Source organism: Macrotis lagotis, chromosome 3 (genome assembly GCF_037893015.1).
Source record: "Macrotis lagotis isolate mMagLag1 chromosome 3, bilby.v1.9.chrom.fasta, whole genome shotgun sequence".
Classification (NCBI taxonomy): domain Eukaryota; kingdom Metazoa; phylum Chordata; class Mammalia; order Peramelemorphia; family Peramelidae; genus Macrotis; species Macrotis lagotis.
Genome location: NC_133660.1, coordinates 40967021 through 40992795, shown reverse-complemented (window position 1 = coordinate 40992795; position 25775 = coordinate 40967021). Strand labels below are relative to the sequence as shown.

Below are 25775 nucleotides of genomic sequence, written 5' to 3'. Positions count from 1 at the left end.
CAACCTCTGATAACATGCTGGCTGGGCAAATCATTTTACCTCCCAGTTCGTAGGCATCTCTCTAAGATTGAGGGTTGTAGAGGAGGTGGCAATCTATATCAGGTGGAAGGATTTCCCTCAACAAGGATCTCCCTGGTGGATGAAATCAAAAATCCAGGCCAAAAACCCCAACCCATTAGAAATAAGAATATAGAAATAAATCATAACAAATAACTTTATACTTATATATATATATATTATATAAACATATAGAAAATGAATAAAAAGAAATTGCCAGAGGACAGGTTCTAACATCTGAGAAAGAAGGATTGGAAAAGGTTTTACATAACAGGAATTTCCTGAGATGAGTGAGAAGGAAATGAGGGACTCTTTTAAGAAGAGGAGATAAGAAGGGAATGCATTCTAGCATCAGAAATAGCCTGTCCCAGGGAATGAGAATGGAAGTTTGAGCATCATTTTTGAGGAACTGAAAGAAAGCAGAAATAAACATCAGTTAACCACCTACTACATGCAAAACTTCATGTCTTGTGCCGGTGACAATAGAAGTAAAAAAATGACAAAGTTTACTGATCTTATCTAATATCTCTTCTCTATATTAAGGATATAGGTCAATCATTTCAATCTTTTTCTCCCTTCTTCCCTCTCTTGCTCTCCTCATCTCTCTCTCTCTCTCTCTCTCTCTCTCTCTCTCTCTCTCTCTGTCTGTATCTCTCTCTCCCCCCTTTTTATCCCTCCCTCTTTCTCTCTCTCTTACTTTGACTATAATAATGTTCCATTGGCTCATATTATACTTAAAGAGAATCTCAGTGAGCAAAAAAGTATCTTATGACTTATTTTTATTTCTGATGGAACTAATAATTTAATGGGTTTTGGGTCAGATTTGTAATTTCATCCATTTTGGGGCACTCCCTAGTAAGGAATCTCCTTCCAATGACGCAGCTCGCCACTTTCTCTATTATTTATAATCTGAGAACATGGGGACCTGAGAGGTTAAAACACAATGTAAGTTTCTCTGAGATTATGGATGGTTTCCTATTTGTCTTTATATTCCCAGCACAGAGTAGGGACTTAACAAATACTTGCTAATCAATTTGTTGAATTTAAGTTAACTAGAGAAATAGAATTTACCCCCACATTTCTTCATTAAAAGCCAAGGCTACTACAGCAGCCTTTTACTAATTACATTTTCATGTTACTAATTTATCATATTCAGTCTTATGTTAGAAATACAGTGACTTACTTTACAAAGAGAAAGTTCTGTGTCTGTAAACATGTAGGGCAATAGCCAATAACTATCTTCTGATCTTATCTCTCTCTTTTTTTTAGGCAATCAGGGTTAAGTGACTTGCCCAGGGTCACCCAGTTCATAAATGTCTAAAGTTATATTTGAACTCAGGTCCTCCTGATTCCAGGGTCAGTGCTCTTTCTACTCTATCATCTATCATCTCCCATATTCACTTATGTCACCAGAATTCATTCATTTTTTGCTACTATTAAAAATAAGGAGCCACTGACCTCTTCTACAGGAAATCAAAAGACTTCCTTTTCCTTTCTAAGTTCTATTTTCCTCACACATTCTGCCCTGGGCTGTCTGGCAGAGAGAGTTTTCTTTCTATTGAATCACTTACAATGGGGGGTGCTGGTAATATGAGACTCCCTGCAGCCTCTTGGTCCAGGATTGTCACCGTGGCAGTGGTCACATCACCGAGGACTGCTTCCACTGGGTCATCAGGGCCAAGGACCAGGGAGAAGGACTCATGCCATTCTCGATCTTCATTGGACAGAATCTCAACTTTAAACAGGATATGGTCCACACCTGTACCATGGAGGCAAAGAGAAAGTTGGAAAGGTCTGAGATAGCTCTAGGTTGAGCTCTTTTCTATGTACTTGTTTTTTGTTAATTGTCTAATTACTGCTTAAAATGAGGAGAGTCCATTTGATAGACAAAACTCTACTGTGGCAGAAGCTCAGAAACATTCACCTGCAGATGTATTATTCAACACCATATGAGGATTAATGAGGCTTTTCTGATGATAGTTGGATGTAATAAAAATCTATGACTCGAAATGGATTCCACCCTGGCTACGTGTCTTCATTTAATTCTTTCTCTTTTACTAATGCACATTCTCACCCTCATCCTTGGAAGAGTGTCAACTCTGAAATTACAAGGTTAGACTACCCAAATAGGAAAACTGTTGAGGAGAACTCACAGAAATTCTGATCCAAGACTTTGAAAGGTCTGTTTCTATTTCCAAGGCAAAGGAAGATCTCCCTTACCTCTGAGTCTTGAAGCTTCCCTGGACTGTGGCTGCCCATTTCCACTACTCTACAAATTTGATCATCATTGACACCAAGCCTAAGTTACTCAAACCTCTTTATTAAATAGCCTGGGCTAGTTGGCTAGCAATCTTGCTAGCTTGGTCCCACTCATTCTTCTCCTTCCCTCAGTTTCAGGTTCCATTATGATCTTTGGGATACATACTGTGTAGAAAACCTGTAAAGTGATAGCTCCTAACATCACAGCTTTTATTTCTTTGTAAACCCCAGAAGGCAACAAATGAATGGAAGATGAAAATTGCGTATATTCTTTTACAGTTCAGTAAATTTATGATTACATATGTGCTCATGAAATTGAATTCTTGACCAAACATAAACATACATACACATACATCTGGAGCCAGACAGAGACAGACAGAAAACATCAAATATACATTTCTCCAATGAATAAATTCCACATCTTGGTGTTTCCTTTTCATTACCAGGACTGAACTTCAGGACACGGCTCTTTGGGTAATAATCCACACCAGATTGAGCAGAGCCATCTCGAGTACTGCAGCGGACTCTGGAAGTCCTATTCTGGTCTCCTCTTCGGATCACTTTTATGTTAAGAATTGCAAGGGCATCTGGCCCGGCAGGCTCCCGGACCTGGTAGGCAGCCTCTTCAAACTCAATAGTTGGGGCTAAGAAAACAAAATTGAGGGGAAAAAACAATCACATAATCTTGGAGCTGGAAGATCCTTGAATCCAAATGAACCTGAACATGACTTTTCCATCTACATCCCCACCCATAGACCAGTCTGCTTGGAGACTCTTTCCCACCCATGGCAGCCCACCCTACTTTGGGATAGTTTTAACAGGATGTTTTCTCCAACACTGAGCCAACAGTGGCTCTTCTCAGTTCTTCTCCATTATTCTTGCTTTTCCCTCCCTAAAACTCCAAAGAGAATCAGTCTAATCTCTTCCTTATCAAACCTTTTCAAACACTTCCTAAGAACTATCCCACATCCCAATCATTTCTTTTGCCAGGATAAACATTCCTAGTTCCTTCAACCATCCCTCAGAAAGTATGAGCATGAGATCCTTAATATCCTGGCTACTCTTTTTTTTATGATCTTGAGTTTTTCAAGGAATTTTCTGGAATGTGAGTCTCAGAGCTGAATACAATACTCTAGTTGCAGTTTGATGGGACAGGGCAGAGTGGAATCACCACGTCCCTAGTCTTGGAAATTAAATTATACTTTTGACTGTCATAGAATGCTGTTAACTCATATCAAACTTTGAGTCTACTAACCCCCCAAATCTCTTTCTGATGAAATACTATTTCTTCATCTTGTCCTTCCTGAAGCTGATTTTTTGAACTCAAATGTGAGATTTAAACATATTCCTATTCAATTTCATCTTATTAGATTCAGCCCAACACTCTAGCCTGCCAAGGTCTTTTTTGGATTCTGATTCCATCATTCACTGTGTTAGCAATTCTTTCCAGTTTTATGCCCTCTACAAATTTGATGAGCATTCATTATGTACCTCTATCCAAGTCACTGATAAAAATGTTAAACAGGTCAAGGCCAAGTACAAATTGCCAGGGCAGAGTTTTCCAAAATTTCTCACTTCACAGTGTCCTTAATGTCTCAATAATTGTTTCAAAATGCCCCCTGGTCAAATGAAAATCCTAACCATTCATATCATGGTGTTTCCCTCAAAAATTAAAAACACCCCATGGTGCCACTGTGAGTGGCAGTGCTTGCAGCACAATTTGGGAACTTTCCCTATGGGCCTTCTAATGGAGACCTGAAAAGAATGTGAGATTACAGGCATAAAACCCTTGGTTCAGATTGCAGCTCTGTCACTTACTATCTCGGTGGCAATTCACTTACTTTCTTAGTTTCTTCACCTATAAAATGGGGGTGATGAACTCTTACAAAAGCCAGCTGGCAGGTCTGCCTACCACAAGTCTCCCCTTAGTCCAGTCCTGCCTCCCTACAGTCATTAAAGTGATTTTCCTAAAGACAGACCCGCCAGCTCAATAACAGTCAATGGTTCCCCATAAGCTAGCCCCCTCCTTTCATTTCAGTGTTTGATCCTCCTAGCTGTTCCATGAAAAACCATTCCATGTCTCAGCTCTGGGCATCTTCTCTGATGGCTCCCCATGCCTAGAATACTCTCCCTCCTAAAAAAGAATGCTTTCCCTAGCTTCCTTTAACACTCACCTAAAGTCTTACTTCCTCTAGGAAGACTTCCCCACTCCTCTTACCCTAGTCCCTTCCTTTTGCTAATTTCCCTTCTATCTTTTTTTTTCAAGGCAATGGGGTTAAGTGGCTTGCCCAAGGTCACACAGGTAAATTTGTTTTTGTCTCTTCCTTGAGCTCCTTGATGACCAGGCTTGCCCTTTGCCTCTTCAGCTTGTTCTGAACCACCTAACTGTACCAACTTGCCCACACCCCTCCATCTTAGCATAACTCAAAAGTCTTGCTAAAAATCTATTTTTACATGTAATCAAAGACAATTTTAAAGGATTTGTGATGGAAAATGCCATCTGTATCCAGAGATGGAACTGTGGAGTCTGAGTGAAGACCAAAGCTTATTACAGTTTTTAAAAGTTAGCTTATGTATTGTGTAATTTTTTTCCCTAATATTTTCTTTTTTTTTGAACTGATTCTTCCATCACAACACATCAAATATGAATCTATTGCTTAGCACATGGGTATAAATGTAGAACCTATATCAGATTACTTATTTTGGAGGGGAGAAAAATATGAAATTTAAAACCTTGCCAAAAAAAATGATTGGTAAAAACTACCATTGCATGTAGTTGGAAAAATAAATAAATAAAATATTAAAAAGGACAAACAACAATAAAAACTCATCATTAAAAATAAATATATAGGAGTGGCTAGGTGGTACAGTGGATAGAGCACCGGCCCTGGTATCAGGAGTACCTGAGTTCAAATCCAGCCTCAGACACTTAATAATTATCTAGCTGCGTGGCCTTGGATAAGACACTTAATCCCCTAGTCTTGCAATAAACAAAAAACCAAAAAACCAAATAAATAAATTAATTAATTAATTAATAAAACCTATGCATATTCTATCTATAGCATTACATCCAAACTACCAATTTAGGAACCCTGTCAAAAAAAAGGGAATATAGTTATTCTAGCATGACCTGTTTTTGATGAAGTCATATTGACTTCTCATGATCACCATGCCTTTTTTTGGCAAGGTAAAGGGGTTAAGTGAGTTGCCCAAGGTCACACAGGTAATTATTAAGTTTTGAGGCCGGATTTGAACTCAGGTCCTGACTCCAGGGCCGGTGCTCTGTCCACTGTGCCACCTAGCTGCCCCCATGCCTTTTTCTATATGTGTACTATTCTACCCTTTTAATAATACACTATATAATTAGAGCAAAGTACTGAAATAAAGCTCAATAACATTTTCTGATTGCAACTGCTTTTGCTTCTTAGAAATTGGGACATTTTGGGGACAACTAGGTGGTACAGTGGATGGAGCCCTGGCTTTGGAGTCAGGACGACCTGAGTTCAAATATGACCTCAGAGACCTAATAATGACCTAGCTGTGTGGCCTTAGTCAAGTCACTTAACCTAATTGCCTTGTAAAAAAAAAGAAATTAGGACATTTGTTTTTTTTAGGGTTTTTTTTTTTGGTAAGGCAAATGGGGTTAAGTGGTTTGCCCAAGGCCATACAGTTAGGTAATTATTAAGTGTCTGAGGCTGGATTTGACCTCAGGTACTCCTGACTCCAGGGCTGGTGCTCTATCCACTACGCCACCCTGGGATATTTGTCTTTTTTCAATCTTGTGTGACCTCTATTGTTCCTCATTTAGCTTTCAAAGACCACTCACAAGGATTCACATTTGCCTTCAAAACCCTAATTTTGTGGTTCATTTGAGTTGACCAACTTGAATTCATTTGAGCCAGTTTGGTATTCATTACTATCTCCCTCACTAGCTTAGGAACTAATACCCAATCTTTTCCAGAACAAGATCACTTTTCTTAATAGAAAAAAAAGAAAAGCAAAATAAGATTTGAGGAAAGAGAGTAGGGACTTAATAAATATTTGTCATTGCTTTGAATTCCCAACCTTTTTTTTCCTGATTCTCCCCAATATTTTAATTTTTCACTATTAGTTATGGGCTACTCACTCACCCTTTCCACCCCAATACAAAAGAAATTAAATAATAATTGTGCACCAACCAGGTCTACCTTATCATTATAGTAATAACTTCAACAGTACTAGATGAACTAATTTGAGCAAAGAAAGCAAAGAAGCAAGCAAAATGGTACAGTCTTTCGTTTTTAGATTTTTTTTTTTTGCAAGGCAAACAATGGTACAGTCTTTCAAAGCAAAGGGAATATTGGTGCCAGATAGGGGAATTTTATCTTCAACAACACGAATGAATTAGCATATTTTGGAATATGCCCATTTCCCTCTCTGTGACCCAGCTTTTCAGGGCTTAAAAAAATAGTACTCAGTGATTGTCAGAAATAAGGTGAAGGTTAATTAGGTGATAGCTACAAAGTTTTTTGAATTCTTTTTAATAACTCAGAATCACCTTTAAGAAGGTGTTATTTGTTGCCCATAGTTATATAAACATGCTGTTGTTATGTATTTTCCAAAAGAATTTTCAGATTCCAAAGCACTTCCAATTTTTAATTATGTAAACACCAATCCATTGTTGTTCAAGCTGGCCATCACTAAGGTACTTTTTTTATCTTACCATCTTCATCGTTGGATATGGTGATGGTGGCCATGTTGCTCTTCCCTATTCTTGCGCCACTCCAGTGGTTTCCAAGAGGATTGCCAAGATAGACTCTGAACTGTTCCTCTGGTTCAAAAATGGAGTCATCGTTGATATAAACAGTACAGTTCTTTACCTACAACAATCGCATGGATTCAGATATGAAAAGAGTTCAACAACCACCTGGACATCTTTGGAAGATTATACTATTGTGTATAGTATAATTGTCATTGATGTGCCATAAAAACAGATCTAAGAGAATACAACGGTGAGAGCCAAAGGAATTCATTTATGGAAAAGAACACATCAATGCAGATAAATAAATACTGAGATCCTTCCTGCTCATGTTCAGAGAAGCATTGAGCATTTGCTAGATGAAGAAACTGAAGGTTATGTAGGTTGAATAGGTTGCCCCACCCCCATTCCCAATTATACATGTAGGAAGCATCAGAACAGATAATTTGATCATAAGCAGATCCTAACCATTGTTGATTTGGGCAGCTAGGCAGAACAGCAGATAAAAGTGCCAGGTCTGGGAAGATCTCAGTTCTAATCTGACCCAGATACTTTATCAGTGGTATGACCCTGGGCATGTTACTTCTCTTCTGCCTCAGTTTCTTCCTCTGTTAAAAGGGTAATGATAGCATCAACTTCCCATATTACCTCCCTCCTAGGGTTGTTGTGAGGTTCAAAGGAGATAAGAATTTTAAGAATTGCCTGGCCCATGATAAAAAATATTCAAATGTTAGCTATGAAGATGATGACTTTTCATTTTTAGTTCTGTTATATATATTAAGTAGTTACTGAGAGATGTGTTCATTTTGGAATCGAGGAAACTGAAGCAGACAGTGGTGAAATGACTTGCCCAAGGTCACATAGCTAATAAATCAGTATTTGAAGTTGGATTTGAACTCAGGCCTTCTTGATTCCAAGTCAAGGACTTATGCCTTTGTGCCAGTAGATGGCAGACAGTTACAAGATATATGGTCCTTGGTGAGTTTAAAAGGTTGAATGAATGAATAAAAAAAAGTTTTTATTAATCACTTACTCTGGTAAGTGTATACCTGGTATACAAACAGAAAAGCAAAATGGTCTCTACTGTCAGGGAACTTACATTCAAATGAGGGAGACAACACAGAAGAAAGGGTTCCAATTAAAGCTGGAGTCAACAGTTCCCAGTTGTTTGGAGTAACCCAAAATGACCCCTCTACATTTGGGCCAGGTAGATGGATGATGATGATGATGTTTGTCTTTCGTTCTTGAAGAAGACCATGACATCAGGGGAGGTGATGCCAGGACAAGCACATGAATTAGATTTGAATGTGGGAAGGCTGTACTAATTCACCAGCCTTACTTTCTCCTCCAGAGCTATCTGGTCCAATGGCCAGATATGAATCAGGATGATTGGAGGTGGCCCTGGATGCAAGGCAGTCAGGGTTAAGTGACTTGCCCAAGGTCACACAGCTAGTAAATGTCAAATGTCTGAGACCAGATTTGAACTCCCATCTTCCTGAATCCAAGGTCAGTGCTCTATCCACTGCACCATTTAGCTGCCCTGCCAGGTTGATTGGAACATTGGTAGATGTCTGCTCCAGTGGGTCTCAGGACACAAGTCATAAAACACTCATTAGTCAATCTCTCTCTGGCTCCTGCAGAATTTCAGTAGCTCAAAGAAATCTGAGATGTGAAAATTTAGAGACATCTTTACTCCAAATACTCATGGCCGATTTGTGCCTGACTTGTGGTAGAACATTCCAACTTTGTATCAGTCTAATCAGCCAAGCTGGACACACTATACCTTGACTCCGACATAGTGATGTCATTTTGGTTCTCTTCAACAACAAAGGGCAACAGTCATCAATCTACTTTCTGCTGGAGACTAACAAGTCCAAGTCACGCCATCCTCATGTAGCTATCATCCCACATATCTCTGACCCTTCAAAGACTTCACTCCATCTTCTCTCTCTCTTCTAAATCCTTTACGTTTTGGTTTATGACCTCATTACTCAACTGAAACTCCTTTTCCAAAGGATATGGTCCTTTTTTTCCTCAAACCTCATTCTTCTTAACTTCTCTGAACCACTTGATATTCTGAATTTGAACTCAGGTCTTTCTAAGCCTAAGTCTAGTGCTCTATCCTCTATGCCAATCATTTGCCTCATATTATGATTAAGTATTTATAGTAAATTCCTAGAGTTTTGAGAATTTTCCAAAGTTTCCACATTTTACCAAAGTAAGATATGAAGACCAAGAGGAATGGCACCTCATGTGGTTTCTGTAAAGCACTTACCTTATCTCCTTTCAGAAATGTGATACGTGAATCATCTGAATTCTTTCTTTCCTCAAAGTCCGCCATGACTTGGGCTGTTTGGCTCTGGCTATAGCATCTCACTGAGGACTCATAGCTCAGGTCCCCACTTCGAATGATGGGAATGTGAAGGATGCCATCCTTTTCCTTCACTAGATACAAATCTTTAGCAAACTGCATGCTGGGCACTGGAAGTATAGAAGGAAGAACAGCATCCTCATTAACATCCAGCAAGTATCTCTGTGGCCACAATACCCAGCTATAGAACCACTGAATGAAGCAAGAACTCATCAGCTGCACAGTGGGGTGGCAGTAAATGAAAACCCACACAAGCAACATGGGACATGTCACGTCTGACCCTCAAGACACAGTTTGGGTTCCTGAATTCTGGAATAAAATGAGGCAAGAAGAGCATTTGGTTTCTTAAAAAATATGGGGCTCTTAGGGGATAGGTTGCAGTCATTGGGTGGTTTGAATTAAAACATACACATTTATGTGCTTATATAATTTAAGGCAAAATGACAAATTTTGCTCTTACAAATAACATTGACATATTGCTTTAGAATTTGTAAAGTGTTTTACAAATATTATCTCAATTTATCCTACAACTTTTGTACTCTTATTATCCTTGCCCTACAAATAAAGACATTGAAGCTGAGAAAGATTAAATGACTTGTTGAGGATCACAGTACATAAGTGCAGTTCCTCTATAGAAGCAGCATTCTAACACCATGCCACCTAGCTACCTTCAATACCTTGGTGCATATATTCCAAGTATTTCCAGGACCACATATTTTCACTTGTTTGTCTGCTCCTAGGAAGTTGGATCTTTATCTTTTCTTTCTCTCTTTCAATCCCTACTACAAAATTCTATAGATTCCAGGATCATAGTTTGAGAGCTGAAGGGGTCTAAGATGGCATCAAATGGAATATTTTCACTTTACAGATAGGAAAAATGATGACCAGAGAATGGAAGTGACTTACTTAAGGCTAGAATGAGAACCAGGGCTGGAATTTGAACCAAGATTCTGTCTGACTCCAAGCCCAATTTTCATTCCACATTGCCATCCACTGATTGACATACTCTTGATTCATGGTTAATCTTTGAGTTTGAAAGCATTTTGATAAAATTAATCATTGAGGGCACTGACCCATGAGGATGCTTAAAGGCATTGCCAAACGAAATATTAATATACCTCTATCTGGTGTGCTAGAGCTGCAGGAAACCCTTTGACCTACTGCCTTCATAACCTCTTGAGCCTGCTGAACCTGGAAATGTGGGGTGAAGGGGAAATGTACAAAAAAGATCACCTAATCCTGTAATGTTTAGAAACACTGGGATTTGATTTACCTAAAACATGCGTGGTATCCATGACTTCTGACACTAATGAGAAATTTATATTTTTATATATTCAGTATCTAAATTTAACCTAACCAATAAGATTTACTCCAAAAAATATTCAAAAGACTTCCATAAAAAAACCATTACCTAAAGAAAAGTCATGGCTTTGCTAATTGTTATTAGTATCTTTAGGTTAACAAATTAAGCTTGTGACATATAAAAGCAAGATGCAAAATGAAAGGTTGGGGGACCTAGATGGCATAGTAGAGTACTGGCCCTGGAGTCAGGAGGACCTGGGTTCAAATCCAGCCTCAGACACTTAATAATTACCTGGCTGTGTGACATTGAGCAAGCCACTTAACCTCACTGCCTGGTCAAAAAAATAAAATGGAAAGTTTGTGGTGATGCCAGTGCTTGCCTTGTAAGAAATGAGACAATGGCTAAAGTTCCTTGGTGAAATGAAGCCTGTGCTCTCATAGGTTTGCTCACAACAATTTACATAGAACCCTGGCTGTTGTGAAGTTGAGCTGGCCAGTAAAAAATTAGAGGCAAGAGCAAAGGAAAAGTGATATTGTTGGCTGTATTTAATCAATGAACCAACCAAACTCATTCTTAAGTTTCTTGCTGTCTACTAAAGAACTGAGATAGTGCAATGGAAACAGTAGGGGTTCCTTTAATCAATAATTTATTGATCTTAATATTCTGAGTCAATGTCAACTCCAGTGCCTGTGGTAATAGTGAAACTTCTAAAATTGTAGAGGTTAGTCAATGAGATCTGAAGAGACACTCGAAGCTCCTTCAAGTTTAGGGAGAAAATTGTTAGTAGATGGTATGATTGCATAAATAGGAATCTATTACATACAGGAACTCTAAGAGTGTTATATTTCTTAGCACCAGTCATACCATAACTAGGATATTATAGATAGTTTTGTGGCACAGTGGATAGGAGTTCTGAATTTGAAACCAAGAAGATTTGAGTTCAAATCCTGCCTTAGACATATTCTAGTTGTATGACCCTAGACAAATCATTTTAACCTGTCAATCTCAGTTTCCTCATTTGTAAAATGAGTACAATAGCAACTCCTGCCTTCCAAGATCATTTTAAGAATAATTGTAAAGTGCTTTGTAAACTTTAAAATGTTACACAAATGTTAATTATCATCATCTTTCCCTTTCTGGATTCTACAGCTAAGGAGGGATTTGAAGATGGTCCAAGGAGAACGACAAAGAGGGTTTAAGGGTTTGGGATAAGACCTATGGATGAAAACAAAGAAGAAATGGGGTGTTTATAATCTGGAGCTCTAGTGATCATGGGTATATTAGAGCTCACTATATTGAGGACAAAGGGATATGTGGTGGAATAATGAAAGAGCCAGATTTGGGGTGAGAAGGACCCTGGGTTCACATCCTCCATGTAGCATGTACTGCCTGTGTGACTCTGGCTAAGTCACTTAATCTCCCAATGTCCTGGCAACTGTCTAAGATTATAATTTGCACCAGAGATGCCAAAGTGTGTATTGATGAGGGGAGAATCCTTATTAGTTCACAATTTCAATGGAACCATAGGCCTAGACTAAACATATATATAACTACAACATGCATGCAAATGCATGATACATACATACATACACATGTTCATCCTATATGCATTATAGGTAGTTATGCATACCTCTGTACTGCCTATATATGTGTCATATGCATATATATTTGTATGCATGTACACGTGTGTATGCATGGACCAATGAGTCCATCATATAGGTTTAGTTTATATAATAAGTATATATATATATATATATATATATATATATATATATATATATATATATATGTATATGGCTATATGTACCATGTGCAATCTATTTGTACATATGCAGACATATAACTGTACATGTACACATGAAAGCTTGTATGTGTAAGTTGTATAAATATATATTTATATAAGATGATGATGATGACAATGAGGACTATGATGACACCAGAGGCTATCCACCTCCAGTGATAACTGGAGAGAAAATGGCTAAAATGGAATTATTTTAGACTTAGATTTTAGATTTAAGGTTTAGATTTTGGTTAGCTAAAAGAAAGAACTTAGAGATTATTGTCAGAAATATATTGAAAAAGTTGAAGAATATCCTTTTCTGAGGGTCCCTAAAAACTGTAGACTCTATTCTGTTGAGAAACTGGCACAATTCTTCCTGAAGTTTAGAGCACAAACCAAATTCAGATCAATGCCTCAATAAACATGCAGCATGTACTATGTAGAAAGCATCATGTATACTAGGTGCTGTGGGCAAATCCTGGGCAAAGGAAGAAATGGTCTCTATCCTCAAGTGGTTGATAATTTGGGATTTTTCCAAACAATTATCTGATTCTTTGAAATGCCAACATCAATACTCAATGGTACATCAATAAACAATAAAAGAGTATTATCTGGGTATTTTAAACACTAGGAGGGAAGGAGGGAGAAAGAGAGATGGAGGCAAGGAGAGTTGGAGAAAAGGAGAGGCAGAGACAAAGACCATGGTGGCATTAGCAGGTAAATATACCAAGCACTATTATCTAGGAAGCAGAGTAAACTACAAATATTTTACAAGAGATGAAAACAATAGGAAGGAAAAGGAAAATGAGAGGAAGATGAATTTTCCCTGAAAACAAAGTTTAAATCTTCTATAAAATGAAAAAAAATTCTGTTTTGTCTCCTCCTCTCCTCCTTCCTAATCTCCATTTCTGAGAAAGCAAGACCTTTTTGCTACAGCTGTTGTTTCACAAAAATAATGACTTTTCAACATGGTTACAATGTGTTTTCTACCAAGAAATAAAACCATTTTCCACCTCATTCACTCTCTCAGAGAAGAAAACTTTGAAGGAGGTATGGAAATGCAGTCAGATTCACCACTTGAGGAAGCTCATCTTAGATCTTACCATCCTGAAATGTGTCGTTGATGGCAATGATGGCTTGGAAAGGCTTGGTCATCTCTGCCCCTTGTGCGGAGCTCAAAAAAACCACAAATGTCTCCAATCCTTCAATTGCAGGATACTGAGCATCGTCCAAGATGACTAATGGGCAGTTCTAGAAGAAGAAAAATATAAAACTCATCAAAGACCTAAAATACATTCAATATTAGCTTGGTCGTCCAAAGGTCAGGTAATGGAGTTTATCTGTGTATGCTCTTTGATCTTAAACTTTGAAAAGGTCTTTTTTTTTTTTAATGACACCCTTCCCAGGATTCCATATATAAATACATTATTGGCTATTCCTAAAAGAGGAAAAGTTTTTCTGAGTCACAGAAACATATTACTGAGGTGTTGTAGAAGCTCCTTCTATGAAGTTTTTATTTGTTCTTTGTTTCTAGAGAAAGTAGACTGCAGAAATGCAAAATAGATATCATTATGACCAAAGGAGATCACAAAGATAAATGATGAATGGTTTCATTAACCAACTAATTAACAAACATATTATTAATCTCCTTCAGCAGGGTTCTCCAACATTCTGACTTTATTCTTTGATGCCCCGTCATCCCCTCACCTGTTCAGTGTCACCAGGTCGAAATTCCACCTTTTTAGAGCTTGGGATATAGTCAACCCCTGGAGTAGCAGAGGGTGGATCAGAAGGGCGGGTTGCACACCATACTGACGTGAAAGTGGAGAGATCAGTACCATGGCGGACAACTGGGATATCCACAGTGCCTATGATGAAAGCAACATAAATTTTTGGTAATGATCTTGAGACTCAATGGTTTTTTTTTCCCTAATAGAATAGTTGTTCTATTCTTAAGTAGTAAGGAAATGGTAAACAACTTTAATAGTATCTTTGCCAAGAAAAATCACAAAATAAAGGTTACAAAGAGTTGGACACTACTGAAACAACTGAACAGCATATCATAATACAGAAAGCTACTTGCTCTCATGGCTACTTCTAATTGTTAGGAAAGGGAAATCAAAGGGAGCAGAAGGAGGTGGTAGGACTTGGACATTATTTACCTGCATCTTCACTGACAGTGTAGGCTGTGCTGCCCAGGGACACAGTGGAGGCATCATTGGGACCCCCGATGAATACCTTAGCTGAAGCCACACCTCCAATTCGGGCATTGTCAGAAGCACCTGCTAGCGCAATCTCAAACTCCTCTTCTTCCTCATACTCGCTATCATCAATCAGCATGACATCACACGTAGAAGTAGTGACACCTGGCCCAAATATCACACGGTTCTCAGATGACATTCCCCTTGACTTAAAATCAGATCCTGATTCGAGAGCATAGAGACTGCTTCCTCTAGCTGATTTGGGGATAGTATAGCAAATGGCAGATATGATACTACTGGAATCTCCTGAAATGGAAATGTTGAGACAACCAAAGTGTGAGGATGACTATTTCTTAAATCTTCATGTGAATCTTTGATATCTCTTGCATGTCTGTATGTCTCTTGCATGTCTGGATGTCTTCCTTCCATAGTTAATTCCTTCAAAGGTCTACTGGAAAATTTTCCTAAATTATAGCTTCTTTTAAGGTCAAATGACTGCAGACCATTAAACCACTTGAGGATTCAACAAGTTTACTCCACTGCCAAGATGGATTTCTCACTGAGTGCTCTGTTAATTCACAAGACTCATTACCTGGCCCACCCTACCCTGCATCTACAAGCACAGTGCTTGGAGAGATAAGGGACCTATTCATTGCTTTAAAAGAGGCAAAGTGTTGTCTCCTGGAGGTGGTTTTCAGTTCACAGGTTTTATGAATCTACTTCTGCAGTTAAACTCCCATAAAGGAATGAGCTGGCCAAAAAAAAGGGCATTTTTCTTGAAACAACTTTACTTATCTTCTCTATTGTTTCTCTTTTATCAGCCTGTGATCAGGTCTGGGTTGCTGCCCAAAGAAATCAATGAACCTGCCTTGTTCACCAAATGGCAACACTGTGACTTTATGGAGCATACAATATTTGCTACATTAATTTCTAGTCAGCAGATTCAATAATGAACTTAACAACCATTTAAAGAAAAATACTCATTCTCTTGGCATCCCCATGGCTTTGAGGGAGATTTAATTCCTAAGAGTTTTTGTTTTATAACATCATAAAATCATAAATCCCTATAATTTTTGTTTTGATTTTTATCATGAATGGTTCACTATGGAAGGGCAACATGGAGCTGTGGAGAGAGTGCTAGACCTTGCACACCCAAGATTTGAATCCTGTCTTTAATATTTTTTAACTCTGTAATTTGGGTAAATCACTGGGACCCCTCTGAGCCCTAAGTCAGCAAACTGTGGTCCCAGGACCATAATCAGTTTTGTAAGCCTCAGCAAAAACTGTTCTTTTAACATTTTAAAATTCAATAAAACTTCAATTTAAAAATGTAAAAACCGGTGCATCTAGGTAGCACAGTAGATAGAGAACCAGCCCTGAGTTCAAATATGACCTCAGACCTTTAATAATTACTTAATTATGTGACCTTGGGCAAGTTACTTAACCCCATTGCCTTGAAAAAAATAAATTAATTAAAAAAAGAAAAAAATGTAAAAAACAGAAGCCAGAGCTTTCTGAACTTTGACCTTAAGCAACCTTTTAAGACATCCACTAAATTATAGAGTGATTGTAATCTGTACTGATGGAAGCAAATTTCAAATTGATGAAATCATAATCTTGAAAACAGAGTCAACGCTATTATCAATTCTATTTTCTCTTCACTGAGCTCTGTTTCCCAAGGTTATCTTAGAATGCATTCTTTTACCTGCCTGGAGGGTCAGGTCAGCAATATAAATAGTTACTCCTCAGAACAAGGCAAAAACAGTCTATGAGTCAGGTTGCTGATAGAGTAGATTCTATTGATTTTTCTATTTGCCTTCTGGGGAGGGGGTGTAAAACTTTTATATGTTTTCAGTAGCCTGAAGGCTGAATTAAGCATACAGAGGACCTGTAAGAACATAAACAGAATGGAAGTCTTCTGAGGAAGAATAATTAAGGAAAAATGGCATTTTTGGACCCAATATTATTATTTTCTATTATGTATTAATCAGGTTTTTTTTTTATTTCAGACTCCAAAAGACCTAGAATGAAACATCATTATGCTGCTAAGATAGACAGGTGACAAATATTTTCTGTGCTGTTTTAAAGATTGAGAAACTAGGACACTAAAAGCTCTGCTCTTCTCTATAATGACATTACTCCTCATTATTAGACACTGAGAGAAGAACACTGACTCATTCATCCTGGATAATATGAGTCCTGTTTGAGTTCACTAAGGGAATATCTGGGAATAGCTACACTAAAACGAATATGCTTTGATGAATGTCAAATTAATTTCCTAGGAAGTCCTTTGGCAAAGGAGGGGAATTTGATTTAATAAGATGGATTTGACCAGGTCACACATAGGAGCAGCAACAATAACAGAATTGGGAATAAACCTAGGCCTCTATTACCCTCACTCCAAAGCCTTAAGATGAAAACTCCCACATAATGGCAAGAATATTCATGGACAAACCTTTTCTTTCAATAGGTGCAAACAGGAATCCAGCACTTTCATTGACCCGATAGATCTTTTTATCAAACTGTAATGTAGGCTCATCTTCGGTGTCATTGATGATGACCTTGGCTTGGGTGAACTCTCCCAGCAAGGCATAAGCTGGCATGCTGAGCTCCACAGTGAAGCTTTCAATGTTTTCGAATATATCATCATCATTAATCACAATAGTGCAGGATTTTGTATCTTCTCGTTCATCAAACTGTACCTGTCAATAAGAATGTGACAAGGGGTCTACATGAAAAGTCTCTAACACCTACCCCTGGGAACAAACATTCTATGTTTTCTCCTCCCTCCTTTCCAGTCCTAGGAAAAAAGAGTCCCAGGAGATGAGACACTAAAGCCAGAAATGAACTAGGTTCTAAACCATGAAACCAATTTACCTGGCAACCACAAAAGAATTTCTATTTCCATGCCTTAAATGTTTCATCTGAAAAATGGGACCTGCTTTACAGGGACCTTCTGATCTTTATTATGAAAAAAAGCAAGAGATACCTTCTAATTTTTCAAGTTATGAAAAATGTAAGAAGATCTCTTAATTCTGAAGCAATTAAAATATAGAAAGGTATCTTCTAAGTAATGAATATAATGCATACATATATATGCATATATATTCCTGTAAACACACACACACACATATTTATAATTAACTCTACGACCCTGCTCTTTGATGAGTCATGTAGGTCATTTTTTGTGTCTGAAAACCTGTATGAGGCATTTTTTAATCCCTACATTTAATACCAGACTAGCATTTAAAACAAAAGGAAAATGAAGCATAAACTCAATGAAATGAGTCTGCAAAAGGTAGACTGAATCATTAGCAATTTTTTCACTATTAAAATAAGCTGGGTCTAAAATAGCTGGAATACAATTGAAACAAACATAGGGAATAATTTCCTACAGCGAATAAAAAGGAGGACCAACAAGAAGATGAATAAGACATTTTCTGCAGTCCCCCCCAAACTCTCAACAACTTCTAAAAAAGAAGAATTAGAGTTGAATCCACAGAATAAAAGAAGGAGGCGATTATCAATTACCACTAGAGAATGCCAATCCATACAACGTCACTCTATCAGTATCTATGCTCTAAGCACAGATGCAGAGAATACCACAAGGCATGCCTGGGACCCACTCTGAGATCCTCTCCTGTACCTCAGCCAATTCTCCCGTTGTCCCTTCTGGCAACAAGAAATCAACAATTCTGATAATGTGGAGGGAAGAATCATGATGCTTTTTGCATCAAGTATCCCAAAATCAGATGCCTGCCCCAACACTAGAGAAACTCTTTTCAGAACAACTTTTCCAATCCTGCAAAAAGTGGCAGATGCTAACTCCAGTCAAACAGAGAAGGAAAGAATGATAGCCAAAGGAAAAACTAAATTGGAAGCTGAATCACTACAGTGAACAGCTACTTTAAGGAAAGAGAACTGAAACTTCTCTGTAGACAGTCCTGCCCCCCGCCCCCGAGACTATAAAGGCTTGGTGAACCAGAAATCCACATAGGTGGGAACAGATTATGGAAATTTTTTAGACTTCTGTAGGATTGCACATATTCTCAAAGTAGGAGAAGGTAAAATGTAAGTGACAGGTGAATGTGGAGAAAAAAAAGATTCAAAGAAGAAAGTTACATAAAAATTCAAAGAACAATAAGATAAATGAACAGAAATGACAATAAAACCATGAAAACTGAACATTAAATCTTTAAAGGGATTACAAAACTCTTTTTAAAAATAATATAAAATAAAGGTAAATGAATCAAATAAAAGCCCTGTGGACTAATAAGAAAATATGGAAAAAGAAGATATTCAAGGGTATTATTATACATGTATAAAAGAAATTCACAAGATATGAAATTAGAAATGAGCAAAAGTTGGAATTGATTACTCTCAAAATATGAACAATTAGTAGATTAGAATAATTGAATCTTCCAAAGAAATAGTAGATTAACAAATCTAGAATACAAAATATATCCTCTATAGAAGCCCAAAGTCACTAACCTTGAACATAGAATGTACAGATACAACTTAAAGAGTATAGATCTCCCAAAAGAACATAACAAATTGGAAAACCTGAAAATCATAATATATATATATATATATAACTAGAATTTCTGAATACAGGAAAAATACCAATAGAAAGAATGCAGAAATCACTTCTGGACAGGGGAGAAAAATCTTTTGTACCTCATTCAAGATACATAGGGATTATACTTAAGAATTCCAATGATAGTCAATAAATTCTGCCAAATGGCCAGGAGAAAAAAACCTTCAAACATAAAAGAAAAGAAAATCAAAGAATTCAACACTCCTTTGTGCTAAATTTGTGTGTGTGTGTGTGTGTGTGTGTGTGTGATAAGATAAAAAAAATACCACTATAAAATCAAAAATTACTATTACATGTATTGAAGAAACACTGGAAGCTTTTCCAATAAATACAGAAGTAAAACAAGGACATTCTATCATCTTACTATTCTTTGACACAAATCTAGAAATGTTAGCAAAAGGAGTAAGTCAAAAGCATAATAATGCCAGTTGTCAACTCTTGATATTTCTAACTTCACAACATTTTTCATATTTCTCTGCACTCACTTAGGCATCACCACAGTTCTGTTCTCATCACCTCTCAATAGCCTTCCAATTGATTTCCTCACTCCAATACTATTCTCAATTCCAGTGATGTCAAACTCAAAAAGAAACATACCTGATGACTGCATACTGCTTTGGAAAATCACAAATTAACATTATGTTTTAATTATCTTTATTTATTTTGTTAAATATTTCCCAATGACAATTTAATGTGATCTCTGGGAGTTTTGTGGTGGATTGTTGCAAGCCACCAGTTGGACATATCTACCCCACATAAATGACTAAAGGGATATATATTTAAATCTCTTTGAACTGTCCATGACATCTATGTCTCTCTATTACCTCTATGAACAAATATAAAGTCCTTTGGTGTGTAAAGCTATTCAAAATCTGGTCTCTTCCTATCTCTTTAGCCTTCTTAATATACTCTATGATTATTCCACACTGGTCTTCCCTCTGCATTTTCCATATGACAAACTGTCTCGTCTTGGTACCTTTACATGCCTAGATCCCCAAATCTGGAAGACTCTATCTCTTTGCCTTCTGGAATCCCCAACCTTAAATGCCACTTTCTATAGAAAACCTTTCAAGCTGCTAATAGCTTCCCCTCCAAAGTTACTTTCCACTGACAATCTCCATTTTTAATGTACTTAATCATTTATATGATGCCTCCCCGTTTCAATACACCCTGGAGATAAAGTTCTGTTTTTGTTCTTTTTAGGGTAATCTCAGAACTTTGAATAGTATCTGGTACCTAGTGACTTCTTGATAAATTCTTATTGATTGATTAAAGAGAGACAAAGAGGAGAGAAAACTATACCCATTTACTTATGATATAATGGCTTACTTAGAAAATCATAAGGAATCAGCAAAAACTCAAATATTTGAGACAGTAGCTTCTGAAATGTTGTAGGCTATGAAATAATCCATAAAAATAGCAGCATTTCTACATAGTAATGACAAAAATCAGTAACAAAAAGAAAGAAAAGTCCTATTCCTACTCAAAATAAATACAAAACATGTGAAATATTTTGTAATCATTCAACCAACCGAAGTACATGCAAATTCTTAAAGAATATGTGATTAAATAAAGGTGAAAAGTTTTTGAACAAACAAAATTAATGTATTTGTAATAGTCTCTTATTTTGTTTGCAACATGGATCCTATGGAATATGTTTTGCATAACTTCTTATGTATAATGGTCATCATATTTCTTTAGGAAGAAGTTCAGGAAAAAAAGAGAATTGGAATTGAAAATTAAAAAAAATTTAATTTTTAAAAAATAATGCATTTATGATAACAAAAAGGAAATGACCAACTAGAAAAAAATCTTTGCATGAAATATTTTGATAACTATATGATAGTTAAGATATACAGTCAACTAGTAGAAATATATAAGGCCCAAAGCCATTCACCAGGGAGTAAGTGCTCAAAAGAGATGAACAAACAGCTCTCAAAGAAGAATTGCAGATATTAAGCAGAAATCTCTTTTTTTCTTCCTCCCACCACATGCCCCATTGAGAAAAAAATTCTTTGTAATATTCCTCATAATAAATATGCATAAGCAATTACAATTAATTCTTTCATTGGACATGATCAAAAATAAATATTTCTTAATCATGCTTCTAAATAAATCATCTCTCTATTCAGAGATAGATAGTGCTGTCTAAATTGTTCATTTTTTAATACTGATGAAGTATAATTTTTTTCATGTTCTGCTCCTTTCATTATCTTCTTAGTTCATGCAAATCTTTCTCTTTGAAATCATCTGTTCCCTCATTTCTTATAGTACATTTAAGCATGGCATTGTAGTACATTCATGTTATTAATGATCATATGAAAGAATGTTCCACATTATTAATAGCAACAGATCTACAAACATGAAAATAACCTTGAGGTTTCATCTAGAAACTGATAGAGAATGCCATGTTAGTAATAGTCTATGATGGAGGAATGTGGAAAGACTGGCACACTGAAAGCTAGATGATATTATACATTGAGTGCCAGACCCAGAGACATTTTCCTAAGTTCAAATATGGCCTCAGGTACATACTATAGAAATCACTGAAACCATTTGCCTCAGTTTGCTCATCTGTAAAATAAGCTAGAGAAAGAAATGGCAAGCCATTTCAGTAACTTTTACACAAAATCCCCAAATAGCATCACAGAGTCAAACATGACTGAAATCATTGAACAACAAGGGACACTAAAGTATTGTTGCTGTAGTTCTGAATTGGTCCAACCATTCTGGAAAGCAATTTGAAATTATGCAAAGAAAGTCATTTTTCAAATGCCCATGCTCCTTGCCCCAGTGATTCCAGTGCTAGGTACTATGCTCCAACAGCTAGGTGGCTTTGCAATGGATCAAGCTTTGGACCTGGAGTCAGGAAGACTCATCTTTCTGAGTTGAAATCCAGCCTCAGACACTAGGCTGTGTGACCTTGGGCAAGTCAATTAATTTTTAAAAAATCTCAGTTCTTCATTTGTAAAGTGAGCTGGAAAAGAAAATGGCAAACTACTTTAGTATCTTTGCCAAGAAAAGGCAAAATGGAGGTCATGAAAAGTCAGACACAACTGAAAAATGACTGAACAATGACGTCCTCCAAGGAAGTCAATGGTCAGAGGCTTTCTACAGCAAAATATTATAGCAGCGGTTATTGTGTAGCAAAGAATCAGAATTGGTTCAATAATTGGAGAATGGCTCCTGGTAAATAAAATATACATGAAAATAGCAGAATAGTACTATGGTGAAGAAATGATGAATGTGATGGATAGAAGACCATGGAAGGACTCATGTGAACTGATGTAAATAAGTAGGAGAAAGTGGAGTAAGCATAAGTGAGGCAACAATAAATACAAAGATGACAACAGTGTAAATGGAAAAAGCAAAACAGTCGACATGTATTCTTCAAACTTAATGTGAATGACATACTTGGGTCCCAAAAAAGAGAAGTGAGAAGATCCCTTTTTCTGCTTCTCTATAAAGGAGAGGAAGACTAGGAACATAAAACATTCCATATAACCTTAGACTTGATAGGTTGATTAGTTTTGGGGGAACATTTTAATCTACCTTTCTTCAAAATGAATTTTTGATTATGAGGAATGACTGTATGGCATAGGAGGGATAGGGATAGGTCATGTAGATAATATCAAAGCAAAGTATAACAATACATTTTAAAAAATAAAATGATGAGAGAATTTGATGACTTTATTTCAGTTTTACTTTGAATAGAAAACTAAAATGTGAGGATGAGGAACTTTGTGAATAAAAAGTGAAAGGAAATAGGGAAATGGGTTTTGCTTGACCTTGATATAAACTGAAGCATCTAGGGTTTTTATGGTTATAATCATAGACCTTTAGGTCATTTAAAATCTACAAATTATTTTGATTAAAAACTCAAATGAACAAAAATTCATGTTAAAATATGCTTTATTTCAAAATATTTCCTCTTTCAAAGAAAAAAAAATCTGCCTGTCTAGATATGAGGCCCATATCTAGTTGATCTTTCACCTTTCTTTTAAAAAATGTACTTTGACTCATTAATCTTTGGGGAGACTGTATTTGGCTAAATCCCTTTTCTCTTCACTTAAGTCTCATGCAAAAAGGAAAGTCAATGGCATCACAAAATACTTCAATGAAACATGAGCCCAGACCCTTTTAGAAGGATGAGCATCGATTAGAATAACTCATTACCCTCGACAGAGAAAATGACCCTCTTCACAGAAGTCTGAGCAGAGAGAATGACTTATATGTAGTTTAGGTGGCAAGCTATGTAGCATGATTTGAAAGACACTGGGAAAGTACCCTTGACCCTTACATTCCCTGAGATTTTACCATTATTCCTTTTGAGCTTAAAGATCGTCAGTCTTCAGAAAATTAAAATTTCCATAGTAAAGCTGATACTAATTTATAATTGTAAGTTAACAGGATAGCAATTAGATGGTTCTCTGAGAGTTGAGATGGGGGACAGGAGAAAGATGTGAAGACAGTCTTTTTAGTCTCCAGAAAAATGCTAAATTCTTCAGATTCTTAACACCTTATGATATCAAATGATAATCTAACAATCTAGTGGATCTGAGAGTAAAGACAGACAACAAGGGAATAGAAGATAGAGAAATTCTAGGAGAAGTCAGAGGAAAAGAGATGGAGAAGGACCAGACTTCCTCAAGGTAGTGAGGACTATCCTTGCAGCTCAGGATCAAGAATGAGATTCTTGCCATTCTTTTACACTCACCTGACCAGCATACTCCACATAGTCTTGTTGCCCGTGTTTTGAGCTTGGGTTGGAATTGGAGATGGCAGTCCCCTGTTCAGTGCGACATAGGACGATGGCGTATTGGTTGAGATTCCCGGTTCTCTTCACAGTGACACTGACAGAGCCAGCCTTCTCACTGACATTGTAACTTGAAACACAAAAACAAGTGACCATATATCTCACCTATCATTAGAAAAGATGCTAGTATAAACCTGGTTAAGAATTATGAACATTCTATGGAACTTGAACAAAGACTATTTGAACTAAGAACTATTACCTTTAATTTAAAAAATGTTGTCTTACTATGCAATTCTGCTATATCTCAAACTATGTTTTTTCCTTAAGGATATGATTTCTCTCTCAACACATACTTAGATCAATCCATACTATGGGAATGATGTAAAGACTAGCAAACTGCCTTCTGTGGGGTGGGGGAAGCAAGATTGGGGGAAAATTGTAAAACTCAAAATAAATAAATCTTTTCTAAAATTAAAAAAAAGACATGAGAAAGAAATAGAAGAAATTTGAACAAAGGACAGAGAGCAAAACTAGAAGTTCAGGGTTTTACAGTAAAGTGAAAAGGAAATAGTAGTTCTTGAAATGTCTATGGAAAGAAATCAATAAATCATTGTTAATGGAAAAAACCTTTTCATTCTTTTCTTTGTTACTGGGGTAGATTTTCACAAGTGGAATGTAACTGAAGACTAACTAATGAATCGACAGAGAGGGACAATAGGGAGGAGATGAGGATCAAGTTAGGCCATATAACCTTGCTTGACTGTCAATTCTGGGCAGCTCCTTGATCTTCACTACCTTTGTGAGACTTGGAGCATTCCCTTTTCTCAAGAAAAGTGAAAATAAACTTTTTTTTTGGTAAAAGAAAAAGAATTATGAACATTCTAAATGATTAAAAAAATTGGACCAGTGATTCTTTTGGTACAGGCAGCTAGGTAGTACAGTGGAGAGTATGCTGGGCTTGGAGTCAGGAAGACCTGAGTTCAAATCTAGCTGCAGATACCTACTTTGTCTGACCCTGGGCAAGTCACTTAATTTGCATTCCTCTCAGTTTCCTCATCTGTAAAATGGGGGTGATAACATCACCTACCTTCCAAGGCTGTTGTGAGAATCAGATGAGATAATAATTTTAAAGCACTTATCATAGAGTATGGTATACAGCAAGCACTACATAAATTGTTGTATTATTGAAGCTCCCTAGGGGAAACTCCCTAGGAGCTTAAGTTACTTGCTCATTGTTTGACAGTACATTAGATTAGGAGCTCCTCAAGGGCAAGCACTGTCTTTTGCTTTTCTTTGTGTCTCATCCCCATTGCTTAGCACAGTGTCTCATATATACAGTAGGTGCTTAATTATAGCCAGTAGGAGTCAGAAACAGAACTTGAATTCAGATCTGACTCATGGAGTCCTTCTCTTCCTTTGAGAACCAACTCAAACACAATCTCCTGCTTCCTGCCTGAAGCCTATCTTAACCTCTTACCCCTCTCCCTCAAGAAACCATTCTAAACATCCTTGGGGGAAAAAAAATCCTCAAATGAGGTCATGAAGAGTTAGCGTCTACTACAAGGATGGACCTCCCTGCCCTGGGGAAGTTTTGGTCCCTTTCTCCATCTCTTTTGGGACAGAAATGACTGAACAACAACACAGAGATGTTCTAAAGCACTATGCTGAGAGGAGATTGGGAAACTGAGGGTTATTTTGTCCTAGGGAAAATGC

The 25775-nt window shown here is 37.0% G+C and overlaps 1 protein-coding gene across 1 annotated transcript in view; it reads right to left on the bottom strand.

Annotated features, from left to right (window-relative positions):
- Window positions 1-25775, bottom strand: part of FRAS1 (Fraser extracellular matrix complex subunit 1) — a 502816-nt gene that overhangs the window by 36259 nt on the left and 440782 nt on the right. The window contains exons 54-62 of the mRNA XM_074231550.1: window positions 24024-24192; window positions 17165-17411; window positions 14671-15015; window positions 14216-14376; window positions 13612-13759; window positions 9330-9535; window positions 7019-7175; window positions 2760-2960; window positions 1629-1816 (exon numbers count right to left, since the gene is read on the bottom strand). Coding sequence (XP_074087651.1) covers window positions 1629-1816; window positions 2760-2960; window positions 7019-7175; window positions 9330-9535; window positions 13612-13759; window positions 14216-14376; window positions 14671-15015; window positions 17165-17411; window positions 24024-24192 — 1822 coding nt within the window. The remainder of the gene's footprint in view (window positions 1-1628; window positions 1817-2759; window positions 2961-7018; window positions 7176-9329; window positions 9536-13611; window positions 13760-14215; window positions 14377-14670; window positions 15016-17164; window positions 17412-24023; window positions 24193-25775) is intronic.